At 49.5% G+C, this 15,133-nt stretch overlaps 1 protein-coding gene across 4 annotated transcripts in view; it reads right to left on the minus strand.

Moving 5' to 3' along the window:
* The window catches only part of CHN1 (chimerin 1), a 65,565-nt gene that overhangs the window by 25,479 nt on the left and 24,953 nt on the right, over nucleotides 1-15,133 (minus strand). For 2 of the 4 annotated variants that reach the window (XM_085874159.1, XM_085874158.1), the window contains exon 3: nucleotides 2,015-2,212. In XM_085874159.1, coding sequence (XP_085730285.1) covers nucleotides 2,015-2,212 — 198 coding nt within the window. The remainder of the gene's footprint in view (nucleotides 1-2,014; nucleotides 2,213-15,133) is intronic. The other 2 variants (XM_085874161.1, XM_085874160.1) reach the window with 1 other exon arrangement.

Below are 15,133 nucleotides of genomic sequence, written 5' to 3' on the forward strand. Positions count from 1 at the left end.
CCAGGCAATCCGCGAGTGGCACTCCACATCAAGGCTCAAAGCCCCAGTGTAACGGCTTCAAGTGCTCCAATCGTCCTCACCGACCCGACCAAAAGCAAAAGGCCAGCGTCTTACTTCACCAAGCAAGCCAAATCACCTCAACACAAATTCAATGGCCATGTCGTCTTCCTCGGTGTGCGCTCACCTCTTCAAACCTCGCATCTTCAAACGATGTGCCTCGTGCCTCCACTCTGATCACGGCTCTCCACAAAATGCACAACCCTCCTGCGTCCGATGCCTCTCAACATGTCCAGCCTACTGAGCACGGCTCTCCTAAAATGTGCAAGCCAACTCCTTTTTCCTCTTAAAATGCGCAACTTGCCTTTCTCTCTGATCACGCCTTTCTACTTTGTCCTATTTATCCTCAGCCTCCGGGGAGAGGCCTGTTCACACGAAACCCAGGAAGGTGGAGCTTCTCCTACTCGGCTAGCTTCTGATGTAACGCCCATCAATCGTCCCTCGGGGACGTGACTTCGCTTGTTGTCAACCTTTGAAGACAGGGCTTTCTCCCCGCTGGCACGTTTACTTATTCCCCTTCATGGTTTTGGTTATAAAGACATAGGGAAAAGTCACAGAGGGCAATCACACACTGTGGAACTTATTCCTACTCCCTCGGCTAATTAACACAGCACTACCCCTCATGTGGTGACATGTAACACTTAAGCTCACAGGTTCCCTACTTACTCACATCGAGATGCCTCCTACTCGTCCATGGACCAAGTAACTCGACACAATACTATATTCCCTATTAGATTCTTCCATCTACCCCCACAAACATAACAATATGAATAATACAAAACATATAATATGTGTGCATAATATGAATAATATAATACACCACGTATATGTGTGCATAATATGAATAATAAGTCACATATCATATGTATGTATAATATGAATAATACATCATGTATAATGTGTGTATAATATGAATAATATGTCACATATCATATGTGTGTATAATCCTAACAATAATTCACTGACTGGTGTTTGTTTGTTTGTTTGTTTGTTTGTTTGTCGTGCTATTCCTCCTACAGTTCTGGGCTAATTGCATCCAGACTTGCTACAGAGGATCAGCATGACCCCAATTTATGTATTGGTGTGTTTTTATCTTTGTCAGTGGTCTTGGGGGTGTGAAGGTGCGGGGGGGGGGGCGAGGGGGGACGCAACTTGACAGTGTAGTATTCCTGTCCCCATGTTTTCCAGTGCCGTGAGGTGTTACGAATTATACACAGTAGGTACGTTTTTGCTTCATGTATGTAACCCGGGTTATTTTTTGCCTATACAGAGCTGTCAGTTGCCAATACACTGCCCAAATATAGGTATGCAAGAGAAGAACGTGTTGCAACCTTGGAACAACATCGCCTGTAGGGCGGGTACTCTGCTCGTGATGGTAATCCATGAGGATTGTGGTGTCCTATTGTAGCATCAAAATGTGGTGTCATTCCTACCTTGTTTGGTTTTTAAAAAAATTTTGGAGATTGCATCCCTCTGTTTTTACTTGTTTTTTTTTTTATTTTTAAATTTTTTTACAATTATTGTTTTCTTGCATAAATTAGTGACACACATCTGAAATGACTTTTAATTACTTTATGCTTATTTCAAACAGTCAATATGGAATTAACTATGCTATCTTAAACCCTAGGAACCATTTCTGCAACAATAAATATGTGTGTGTGTGTGTGTGTGTGTGTGTGTGTGTGTGTGTGTGTGTGTGTGTGTGTGTGTGTGTGTGTGTGTGTGTGTGTGTGTGTGTGTGTGTGTGTGTGTGTGTCAGTGTGTTTGTATATATATATTCACCAATACAAAGCGATTTGCCAATAATGAGGTTTGGGAAGTGCTGGTTCAACAAAAACATTCTCGGAAATTGGAGTGACTGGGCAATAAATAATAAACCTAGGATTACTTCAGACAATAATGAACAATGCTGCACTTTGCCAGAAGAAAGGACAAGATAACTTTAATGAATTAGAACCTCCATGATATGTGTTGATGTGACCTCGTGATTCGATTTCCACGATGCAAAGATCCAGGATTGGTGGACGCTGTGCCAGCTCTTCCAGTGGCCTAATGGTTGGGCTCGAGAAGGGAGACATCTCTCGAACAGCAATGTTGGTTGTGCAGTTTCCCCCCAGTGATCCCACACACTGTTTATGTATGTGTAAGCCACAGTCTGTCAAACATAGGGATTAAAATAATTGCTGTTTGTCATTTACAACTCATTCATGGTAATCATTTGTAAAGTACACTCAGAGGTTATAAAAACAATTATCTATATATATATTGTTGTGGTTACCAGATTCGCAAACCACCATTCAGGTCCCTTAGGTGAGGTATCTCGGTAAGTGCATGTGTAGTTAGGCCCAAACCCGTTGTCTAGTGGGAATACATGTCATTTATGCGAGCTGCGACTCTTCAGGATAGCCGTTTTTCTTTTACTATCTTTATTTTGGACCAACCGCCATGATCACAACCACAACATCAACCACCGACCACAACCACCGCTTCACCACAACCGCCACGACCTTCACGCACACCTCACAACCGTCACAACTCGCCACCATCGCATCACCGTCATCTCGCGCCACTCATGGGTACCGGTGTTGGACTCATGCAGAACGCGCGTCGAACAGCGTGTACAAAATCACGGATTTTCTGCTTCAAAAACGGATCAAAAACGACACACGCCCACTTTTTGCCGTCCAATCGGTGAGCGAGGGGCGATTTGGCCCCGCCTCCAGAACGATCGATATATGCAAATTTGTGGATCAAAAAGCCTTCACGCCCACTTTTTCTCGGGCCAATGGGGAGCGAGGTGAAAGGTCAAAGGGAGGGGGTCAAAGGCGAAGTTACGGGGGGGATAAAAGGACGGTGTTCGTCAGTCAGAGTCGGAACGAGAGAGTCAGCAGAACGAGGTCGGAGAGTCAAGAAGAGAGTCGGAAGCAGAGGGTCAAGACTTCGCGGGCGGTGGAGCTGCTCGTCGTGTGCGTTGGAGTCGGAACGGAGGGGACGGAGCTGTGGAAAGGCGGCGACACCAGACGAGGGGGTGCTCGCGTCGTGCAGGAAGCTGCACCCGAGGGAGGCCGACAGCGCGACCTGGCCGAGGTGGAGACGCTCGTCGCATATAATAAAGATCCTCTATACCCCGAGCATCAGCAACCCCCTCCTGTTTCCCCCCGCGCTGAGATAGTGCGACCAAGTGGGCGCCGTTGCCACGACTGCCAGGGAGTGTCCACGAGGCACGCGGGTTGCGGGGCCATCGCCGCTCCGCGTCTCATCACCAGACGGGTAGGCCCGACCCGGTCTCGGCCCCAGGCCTCACCTCATTCTTGGGGGATTTCTTTCCTTGGTTTTGGGTATGTGTTGTCGGCGCCGTCTGTGAAGTAGAATTGTATAAGTGTTGCCGTGTGCTCGGTAGTAGGTATTAGCTCTGCACTGTGTTTTCACTTTTATGTTTGCTTTTTGTGTAAATGGAATTGTGTTTTCTTTTTTTGTGTGCATTTGGTGGAATTGTATTTGTGTGCTTTCCGTTCGTCGCGAATAAATGTGCTTTATTGTTGAACTGTTCTCCCGCTTCGCTTCGTCTTTTCCTTCATTGAATCCCCATCTTGCTTCACGTAAAGGGTTGGTAGTGGGCTGAATACGCCCGATAATTAATCGAACCGTCGAGGTCGACGATAACACCGCTCGGTTATTCTGATAGTACGGAACGGGTCGCTTAAGTGGCCCGTGTCCGAAGTCGACCTGCGGCGAGGTGCGATCGCCCGGTCTACCCTCCGCGTGGGTACTTAGGTAGGTCGAATTTGGCGAGCAACCCTATCCCACGCGGGGCTGATTGGCTCGATCGCGGTGAGACCGAAAGGTCCACCCGTGACTGGTTCCCGGCGTTAGTCCGAGAGGGTCACGACTGGATTGTCCGTCCGGTGGGCGACGTGCCGCGATTCGAGTTACGTGGCCGTCGCACGCCGGCGGGCGCGAAGACCGCAACACTGGTGTCAGGACGGGCGATATACACTCATCGCCCCCCTCGCGGCACTGGTATTGGAGAGCGGGACAACAGGCTCTCCTGTCTCCAGCGAAATTCACGGGAATCGGTCCAGGGGTGAGAGAAGCGACCCCCGATTCCCTCCAAATTACGAGCGAGCAAATTAACCCTTCACGAGAAGCAAGATGGCGTCTCAAGACGAGCGGGAGCCGGGGGTATTAGAAATGTATATGTGTAATAATGTAGAGTCCATGGTCCAGGATGGAATCCCCGAGCAGGAAATGTTGATTGTGCAGGAACACGGACTCGCCCAACTGAACCCAGGGCCCGAGGTGGGTGCGGCAGCGCGCGCGGCGGTATGACACCTTTCCCCCCCCTCTCCACCAAGACCCTTCCCCAACCCTTGCCGAAACGGCTCAGCTGAGTGCATCCAACATGGTCCCAGCTATGCCATGCTGGCGGCAATGAACAAACAAATGAATGAAGTGAAAACGACGATGGATACAAATACAAATGAAATGAAAGACATGAACGAAAAGATGGATACAAATACAAATGAAATGAAAAACGAAATGAACAAGCAAATGAATGAAGTGAAAACGACGATGGATGCTAATACACAGCAAATCAGGAAAGAAATGAAAGAGCTGCGGGGTGAGACGCAGAACATGGGCCGATGCCTGCAGGCGGGCATGAAGGCCGTGACCAGGGAGCTGGGAATGGCGACTTCACGTGTGGGAGCAAACGAGCTGGGTGGGGGTGGAAGGGGTGACAGGGGCGGGGTGGAGGCGGGTAAAAAAATAATTCGTGGAACGTGTTGGGCGAGGGTGGTGAGGATGAGGGAAAGGGAAAAATTAAATGGGGAGACGAAAAGGTGTGAGAGGAGAGAGGAGGTGACGACAAAGGAAATAATAGTTGAGACAAGGGAGGTAAAGGGTGAAGAGTTGGCAGAGACACGGGAGACAGAAAAAATAGAGGGAAGACTACACGATGAAGATGGGGTAAGTGACGCACACACACACACGGAGGTAGTGGAGGATAATGGGGTGAGCTCGCGGAGCGTGTAGGGACCCGGTGCGAGCAGCGGGATGGCCTCCTCCAGGAACGAGGGGAGGGAGTATGCCCCCTTGAGGCGAGTCACGACCAGGTGAGTTCGGTCGTGTTTTGCGAGGTTGAGGGGACGAGTGCTGTGGACGGGTGCACGGAGAGCTTGGGGGGTATAGAGGCCCCGGAGACCCTTGTGGGGACACGAATCCCCAGTGTGGTTGTCCCTGTGTGTGTGGTGCAAGGTGTGAGTGCGTCCCCGTGTGTGGAAGCGACCCCGTGTGTGAGTGGTGTGGTGGCGATGGTGCCAGAGTGCGTGCTTCCCAGCACGCCGTGTGTGGATGAGGCACCGTGTGTGAGAGAGGCCGTGTGTGTGGATGAAACGGCCAGTATGAATGAGGCACCACGTGTGAGTGGTGTGGTGGCGATGGTGCCAGAGTGCGTGCTTCCCAGCACGCCGGGTGTGGATGGGGCACCGTGTGTGAGTGAGGCCGTGTGTGTGAGTGAAACGGCCAGTATGAGTGAGGCACCACGTGTGAGTGGTGTGGTGGCGATGGTGCCGGAGTACGTGCTTCCCAGCACGCTGTGCGTGGGTGAGGCACCGTGTGTGGAAGAGACCGCGTGTGTGAGTGTCGCCGTGTGTATGAGTGAGGTACCGCGGGTGAGTGCCCCTGCGTGTGTGGATGAGGCACGGAGTGCGAGTGAGGCACCGCGGGTGAGTGCCCCCGCACGCGTGAGTGAACGGCCGTGTGCAAGGTCACTGTGTGCAAGGGAGACCGTGTGTGTGAGAGAGCGGTATGTGAGGGAGATGTCGGTTGGCATGCGGGAGCACGCAGCCGCGTCTCCCGGTGTGAATGTGATTGAGTGGACTGTGTGCGTCGTAACACGCAGGTATGCGTGTGTGGAATGGAGGCGACGACGGCGACATGTAAAGAGAGAAAGCCGAGTAGCGGCTGTAGTTGTTTCGAGGACCGTGCCGGGTTCACCCAGCAGTGAGCACGCGGTTCGTGCTGTGCAACGCACGAGACCACCACGTGCTCGCTTGCGAGAGTGAAGTCCCGGTCCGGAAACGCACGCGGTGGATTTGCCGATCCCGCGGACGGACAAAGTTTAGGCAGGTAAATGGATTTGGACCGGACGGGTTCTCCACGCGATCGTGTGTGTTAAGCTCCAACGGGCAAAGCACATGTGTTCGCGTGGGGAACCCTCGAGACTTGGGGCTTGTTTTTTCTGCGCACGGTGACGTCATGGCTGCACGTGGGGTTGGAATCCGGCAGGAGGGGTATCTCTGCCGGATGGCACCGTCCAAGGAGGGACGAGGAACACGTGCAGCTGCATGACGTCACGGCCAGGTGCAAAGTGCGCGAGCTCTGAGTTGCCGCGCAGGTGCTGCGCATGAAAAAAAACCAAGCCTCACTTTCGGGTGTACAGGATTCCTGGGCAAGGGGTGAAAGACCCCCTTACCTGGGCACAGGATGAAAACTAGTTAGGGGGAAGGGTTAGCTTAGTTAGACCGACTTCATGGGGCAGGGGGTAAGTCCTCATGGAGTCCGTGGAATGGATTAGATAGAGGGATTGTAGCGAGATTTAGGTTGGGAAATAAAATGAATTTTTGAGTTTGGAGACCGTGACAGACTTGTGAATGTGTAGAGGGGACGTAGCTTAGCTACGTCGTGTTAAAAGGAACGTGCTATAGTGTAAGGGACGACGTGGGAGCACGAGTTAGTTAGGGGAGGTAGTTAGAAGGATGGCAGAGTTCAGCGGTGTGTGTGTTGAAGAGTTGGTGAGTTGTGAGGCATGTGCTTGGTGAGTGAGTGAGGCCAGCGGGTCTGTGTGTGTGGAGTGAATGGGGAATGCATGGTGCGATGAGTGATTGGGGGGAGGAGTGACTCCCGCCCAAGGGACCCCGGGGTCAGTATAAAGTGAGTTAGGGGGTTAGTCAAATTGAAAAATGGAGGTCGTTTTGTTGTTGGTGGGAAAGTAGGCTCGAGACCCATTTGGAGGGGTGCAGGAGCCCTGTTGACGGGCTTGGGAGCGTGGCTGCGAAAGGTGGGTATCGCTGAGTGGGTACCCCGGGCACCAGGCTAGTCGGCCGCGGTAGGCCATGGGCCCATGGGGGGCCGGGATAGCGTAGTGGGCACGGGTGCGCCTGCTTGGTGCGGGGGCCCGGGGCGCCATTAGCCGCGTGGGCAGTGTTGTGGGCATGGGTGACCCTCGGAAAGGGGCCCGGGAGGCCAGCCTGCCACGTGTGCGTTTCAGGGGAGGTGCCATAGGGGGCACTCCCTGGTGTTAGGGAGCTGGTAGGCTCGGAGGCAGTGTAGTGCCCGGGGGTGCCATAGCGGGAGATTCGGCAGAGGGTCGTGCCTGCCAAAGGGAGCCACGTGTCCCAGCCAGGAGACCGTGTGAGGGCACGGAGAGAAAATTGGGGGGCGAGGCCCGAAATTGTGAGGACACCAACACAGGCGACGGGAATCTGGGTTGTTAGAACCAATAGTTTAAGCGAGAGGCGCTTGTTGAAAGCCCGGGGCGTTTAACAGTTAAATGGTTAGGGTAGATTAGGAGATGTACCCCTCCGCACCATCCATCCCCTCGCTGTCGTTGTGGGCCGCTGGACCCACTTGGTGTTAAGATCGCCGAACTCTGGGGAGGCCATTCTGAGGCTTGAGTTGGGCCTCGACACAGGACGTTAGCTCTCCCTTGTTCCCCTCCGGGAAGGGAACGTAGGGGTTGGGAGTAGGCTAGGTGACAGAATAGGTTAGCCGAACAAGGACGATAAAGGGGGTTAGGGGGCGATTTATAGTGGGGAAGTAAAAAAAAAAAAAAAAAAAAAAAAAAAAAAAAAGTTGGGGCTAAATTGGGGTTTGACAAATTAAGGGAGTGGGTATGTACAGTGACAGGCAAAGGCGATAGGTTGGGAGGGAGACAGGTAGGTAGGTCCGAGCCCGCCTTCCAAGTGGCCAGCACCACCGCACTCCCTCCACCAACCTCCACTGAACGGCGTGCCGGCCCACTTGATAGGCAGCTGTTATTTTGCTGCAAGGTCTGTGCCGGCTGGATCGTCTGCAGCTGCTGTGCTGCAAGGCCTGTGCCGGCCCACTTCATCTGCCGGCTGGCTGTTTTTCTTCAAGGCCTGTGCCGGCCAGTTCATCTGCCGGCTGTGTTTGCCTGCAGCGGCCTTCTTCTGCGGGCTGTGTTTGCCTGCTGCCTTTGCCATGCCATGCCCACTGCCCCTGTTAACCAGCCCCGTTCAATTTTTGCTTTTGGCTGCAGTGGCGGCCCGTGCACCGTGTTTGTGTCCATGCATCCATTCGTTGTGCTCATTGCGTGTGCCACTTGAGCTGGCACGGAGACTGCGTTGTGCAGCCCAAGCACCGTTGTGGTTCACTGAGTTCAGTTCAAAAGGGAAGGCCTTGGACTGCGTGTGAGCAGCCAGCCACGTTCCCTGTCACCTGCATTGTTTGAGCCAGAGACTGCATGTGGGCAGCCTGGCTCCCTGCTAACTGCTTTCTTTTGCAGAGTTCAATGATCCTGGGCCATGGTTTAGTGTAAAATTTGTAAGTTAAGGTTAAGATGTACTGTACATATGAGTGCGCCCCCGGCATGTCTGTCTAGCGCCGGCAATTTTATTTAAGTCGTCCGTGTGAGTGAGTTTGTTTAGGTAGTTACGCAGCCCTCAGGTTATTTATTTTGGGGACACGAATACCATGAATGTCGCACTCAGGGATCCGTAGGTAAAATGTACTAGGGGAAAACCACATGATGGCACACGAAAATTTGACGACTCGGGACGAGTCTGTAAAAAGGGAAGGGGGTAGTGTTGTGGTTACCAGATTCGCAAACCACCATTCAGGTCCCTTAGGTGAGGTATCTCGGTAAGTGCATGTGTAGTTAGGCCCAAACCCGTTGTCTAGTGGGAATACATGTCATTTATGCGAGCTGCGACTCTTCAGGATAGCCGTTTTTCTTTTACTATCTTTATTTTGGACCAACCGCCATGATCACAACCACAACATCAACCACCGACCACAACCACCGCTTCACCACAACCGCCACGACCTTCACGCACACCTCACAACCGTCACAACTCGCCACCATCGCATCACCGTCATCTCGCGCCACTCATGGGTACCGGTGTTGGACTCATGCAGAACGCGCGTCGAACAGCGTGTACAAAATCACGGATTTTCTGCTTCAAAAACGGATCAAAAACGACACACGCCCACTTTTGCCGTCCAATCGGTGAGCGAGGGGCGATTTGGCCCCGCCTCCAGAACGATCGATATATGCAAATTTGTGGATCAAAAAGCCTTCACGCCCACTTTTTCTCGGGCCAATGGGGAGCGAGGTGAAAGGTCAAAGGGAGGGGGTCAAAGGCGAAGTTACGGGGGGATAAAAGGACGGTGTTCGTCAGTCAGAGTCGGAACGAGAGAGTCAGCAGAACGAGGTCGGAGAGTCAAGAAGAGGAGAGTCGGAAGCAGAGGGTCAAGACTTCGCGGGCGGTGGAGCTGCTCGTCGTGTGCGTTGGAGTCGGAACGGAGGGGACGGAGCTGTGGAAAGGCGGCGACACCAGACGGGGTGCTCGCGTCGTGCAGGAAGCTGCACCCGAGGGAGGCCGACAGCGCGACCTGGCCGAGGTGGAGACGCTCGTCGCATATAATAAAGATCCTCTATACCCCGAGCATCAGCAACCCCCTCCTGTTTCCCCCGCGCTGAGATAGTGCGACCAAGGGGGCCCCGTTCCCACCCCCTGCCAGGCACTGTCCACGAGGCACGCGGGTTGCGGGGCCATCGCGCTCCGCGTCTCATCACCAGACGGGTAGGCCCGACCCGGTCTCGGCCCCAGGCCTACCTCATTCTTGGGGGATTTCTTTTCCTTGGTTTTGGGTATGTGTTGTCGGCGCTCGGCCTGTGAAGTAGAATTGTATAAGTGTTGCCGTGTGCTCGGTAGTCGGTATTAGCTCTGCACTGTGTTTTCACTTTTATGTTTGCTTTTTTGTGTAAATGGAATTGTGTTTTCTTTTTTTGTGTGCATTTGGTGGAATTGTATTTGTGTGCTTTCCGTTCGTCGCGAATAAATGTGCTTTATTGTTGAACTGTTCTCCCGCTTCGCTTCGTCTTTTCCTTCATTGAATCCCCATCTTGCTTCACGTAAAGGGTTGGTAGTGGGCTGAATACGCCCGATAATTAATCGAACCGTCGAGGTCGACGATAACACCGCTCGGTTATTCTGATAGTACGGAACGGGTCGCCATGGCCCGTGTCCGAAGTCGACCTGCGGCGAGGTGCGATCGCCCGGCTCTACCCTCCGCGTGGGAACTTAGGTAGTTCGAATTTGGCGAGCAACCCTATCCCACGCGGGGGCTGATTGGCTCGATCGCGGTGAGACCGAAAGGTCCACCCGTGACTGGTTCCCGGCGTTAGTCCGAGAGGGTCACGACTGGATTGTCCGTCCGGTGGGCGACGTGCCGCGATTCGAGTTACGTGGCCGTCGCACGCCGGCGGGCGCGAAGACCGCAACAATATATATATATATATATATATATATATATATATATATATATATATATATATATATATATATATACATATACATACATTTTGAGCACTGCTTAACTGCAATGATGACCAAGAACCCCCATGCCACACCAACACTTGCTACAGTGGGTCTCTCACACATCCACCCTTTACCTGTTTAAAACAATTTAAAGTTGCAGCTGAGATGATAAATGTTGCTATGTGTGTGTGTGTGTGTATATATATATATATATATATATATATATATATATATATATATATATATATATATATATATATATATATATATATATATATATATATATATATATATATATATATATATATATATATATATATATTGTATATACTAGCGGGGTATGCTTACACATTGTGTATTGCAAGTCCACACATTGTGCAAGCAAATGAATCGTGCTTCCTCATTGTCTCGGGTTGCTCACATGCATTTTATTTTATGTATTTATTTTTATTTTTATTTTCATTTACGGATGCTTTCCGATGGTTTTGTGATCCATTTTTTTTCCTGGTGTATAGGCGTCAATGTCCATCGGCATGCAAAATTAACATGCTTCCCCATTTTTTGGGTCACTCAGCTGGATTTATTATTTTCATGAATTTTTTTCATGACCTCCACCATCGAAGATGAAGGAGGATATGTTTTCACACCTTCTGTCTGTTTGTTTGTTTGTGTGCAGGATACAGCCATGGCCAAAAATATTGACACCCTTGCACTTTAAAAAAAATCACAATTTTCTCAAAAAAATAAGTTGAAATTGACAAAAGTATTTGGTTTCCACAATTCTTTATTTCACTGTTAATATTACAGAACCTTTGTTTTTGATTCAGAACTTAATACGTATATCCATTTAAATCAGAAAATAAAAAGAAATGGCATTGACAAAATTATTGACACCCTAGATTTAGTATTTGGTAGCAGAGCGTTTGGACAAAATAACTGCAGTCGAGTACATGCTGTAGCCATGAATGAGCTTCCTACACCTCTCTACTGGTAGTTTGTTCACTCGTCTTGTGCAAACTGCTCCAGTTTTCCCAGATTTGAAGGGTGCCTTCTCCCAACTGCTGTTCTCAGATCTCCCCACAGGTGTTCAATGGAATTTAGACCTGGACTCATTACTGGCCACTTCAGAACAGTCCAGCGTTTTGGCTTGAACCATTCCTGGGTGCTTTTTAGCCGCGTCGAGTTGCGAATGCTGGCTCGAAGAGAGCTCCACGTTGTTGTTGTTGTTGTTCTTCTTCTTCTGGTGAAGACAAAACCTTTAGGACGTGGCTCTTGGACACATTTGTCCTTGTTGAAGTGTGTTTGGGGTCATTGTCCTGCTGCAAAACCCATGACCTTCGACGGAGACCTGGCTTCCTGACACTGGGTTGAACATTGCGTGACAAAATGCCATGGCAATCTCCTGATTTCATGATGCCATGCACACATTCAAGGCACCAGTGCCAGAGGCAGCACAGCAACCCCAAAACATCACTGAACCTCCTCAATGTTTAATTAATAAATGCTTATTCCAAACACTCAATTTGGAATTAACTATGCTATATCAAACCCAAGGAACCATTTCTGCAACAATATATATGTTTATATTTCTGCAACAATATGCAGCACAACAACCCCAAAACTTCACTGGACCTCCTCCATGTTTGACTACAGGGAAGGTGTTCTTTTCTTTGAAGGCTTCATTTTGTTTTCCTTAAACAGAGATGATGTGCATTACCATAAAGCTCTAATTTGGTCTCATCTGTCCATAGGACATTCTCCTGGAAAGATTTTTTGCTTGTTCAGGTGTGTTTTGGCAATCTCCAGTCGGGCTTTCTTATGTCTCTCTCTCAGCAGTGGGGTCCTCCTGGGTCTCCTCCCATAGAACCCCCTTTCATTGAGTTGGTGACGGATGGTACGAGTTGAAACTGTCAGACCTTGTATCTGAAGGTCAGCTTGAATCTGTTTGGCAGTTGATCGAGGTGCTTTCTCCATCATTAAAACAATCCTTCGCTGCAACCTTCGATCAAGTTTTCTCTTGCGGCCATGTCTAGGGAGGTTAGCTACAGTGCCATGGGCCTTAAACTTCCTGATAACATTGCGTACGGTGGATACAGAAACATCAAGATCTCTGGAGATGGACTTGCTGCCTTGAGATTGTCCATGCTTGGCTATAATCTTGTGTCTGACATCCTCAGACAATTCTCTGGTTTTCTTTCTTTTCTCCATGCTCATTACAGTACACACAATGACACAAAACAGCAGAATGACTCCTTTTCTCCGTTCAAACTGGTTGAATGAGTGATATTTATATTGCAGACACCTGCAACTCACCACAGGTTAGTTAAATTCCAAAGTAAAGGAGAATCACCTGCTTGAAATCTTATTATTTCTAACAACTTATAAAAGGTGCTAATTATATTGTCCATGCCATTTTAGGATTTGTGTGTGGAATAAGCTAAGATATAATAAGTTTTTTTCAACTTTTTTTGTTTTGTTCCACTGCAAACCAAAGAAATACATATGTGGATTCCAAAATATTTTTATTAATTTCAACAGTTTTATGGAAGAAATGGTGCATTATTTAAAAACAGTGCAAGGGTGCCAATATTTTTGGCCACAACGGTATCTCAAAAAGTTGTGAACGGATCCGGATGAAACTTGGTGGACATGTTGGGTGTATGATAAGAAAGAATTGATTCAATTTTGGTGAAGATCCGAATCCGGATCTGATAATTTTTAAAGTTATTCTTCACCATTGAGAGATAGGGCTAAACTGATATATATATATATATATATATATATATATATATATATATATATATATATATATATATATATATATATATATATATATATATATATATATATATATATATATATATATATATATATAGCACGATTATCTCAAAAAGTTGTGGACTGATTCGGATGAAATTTGGTGGGCAGGTTGGATGTGTGACAGGACGAACTGATTAGATTTTTGTGAAGATCCAGATCCGGCTACTAGAATTTTAAAGTGATTTTTCACCATTGAGAGATAGGGCTATTGCGTGTGTGTATATATTGAGGATTCAGCGGTGGCGGGATTCTCACCCGACTCTTGGCGCCACCCTCACCACCACCATCTCCAGGGTTTATAACGCCAGCTGGCTCGGCACAGGCCTCGGGTCACGCGTCTTCAATCGTGATACCAACGTAATCCTGGACCTTACCAGTTGGAGAAATAGACCCCGGTTACAGACTGGTTTTGTCAGATGCCGAGCGTTTTCTGCCAGTCTGTAACCATTTTGGTTTTATATGCCAATCAAACGGATCGTTCCTCGACGCGACACAAATTAATCCATAGCGGCAACTTCATCCGAATCAACCAGATTTATTGCGGAACATCGGGGAACACAACACAAGCAAAACATTCATGACAATGTTTTAATTAATCTATAATCTGTTCGGAACTAGGCAACTACGGATTATGGGTTTTGAGGGGGTCCCTACTGAGATATACCTTTAGCAACATGCAGACAAGACAGACAGACAGCATGCAGACAAGACAGAGTACTTGGTGATGTTTCATGGACGAGAGGAAAGTGTCAAAAGCACGAATGTCGCTCGTAACAAGCGGATGTCCACGGATTCGAGCCCCCAGTTCGAACTGCCACGTGGCGAAATGGAGGCGTCGTAGTCTTGCTCCCAGCAGCGCCCACGCACGCAGTCTCGGCGCGTTCAAACCCCGCGAGGTCGACTGCACCAGACCGTCAGATCGACGATGGGTTTCAGCTGCTTTCTCTCAAGGTCCAGCATACAAGTCCATGCCTGGCCTGTTCACCAGACAAGGCCAAATTAAGGTGCCGGCCTCCGGCAGGCTGGGTCCATGGGATTCCAAGACGTCGTCGAGCCGTGAGGTAAGTAGGGACAGTCAAAGGCTCCGTCGTCAGATGCAGGTTGAACCTGTCTATGACATCTGCTCGAAGCCGACTCCAGACTCTCACAGCAGCCAGGTCCTCTCCCTGCCGATCGCACCACTCGCTTTCCTTTTTCCTTTCGGCGCTCGTGGCCTCAAAACCGACTGCTGTTTTTGTACTTCTCCCAAAACTGAACTACTCCAAGAGGTCTCGGTTCGCTGCCGAGGGCAGACAGACTTCCTGCAGTCCTTTCCCTGCTTTTCCTTCGGCCCTGGCTCGCTTCTCCAAGCCACAGAAGGCAGACCCGGCGCACCCAAGTCCAGTTTCTCTCGCGGCAGAATCATCACTGTCTTTTCTTCATTCACTCGCTTTGAAGCCACTCACTCCTTCCCCTTTACGAAGCTGACAAACTCCTCCCCCAAGCTCCACCTCCCTCTCCAGGCCACGCCCCCTCAGCCGACTGGGTGGGGCCTATCGTCCGGAGAGGGGAAGGAAGAAGAGGGAGCTCTCGATCCACCACCACCGCACAAACAATAAACAGCCTCTTACATCTCCCGACACACATGTAACGTCCATTTTACCAAATAGCCTAGCTTGACATGCATTTAATGGGGGATCTGAGCTAATCCT

The sequence above is a fragment of the Eptatretus burgeri genome, chromosome 3, assembly GCF_056783735.1.
Source record: "Eptatretus burgeri isolate ZD-2024b chromosome 3, Ebu_testis_v1, whole genome shotgun sequence".
Taxonomy (NCBI): domain Eukaryota; kingdom Metazoa; phylum Chordata; class Myxini; order Myxiniformes; family Myxinidae; genus Eptatretus; species Eptatretus burgeri.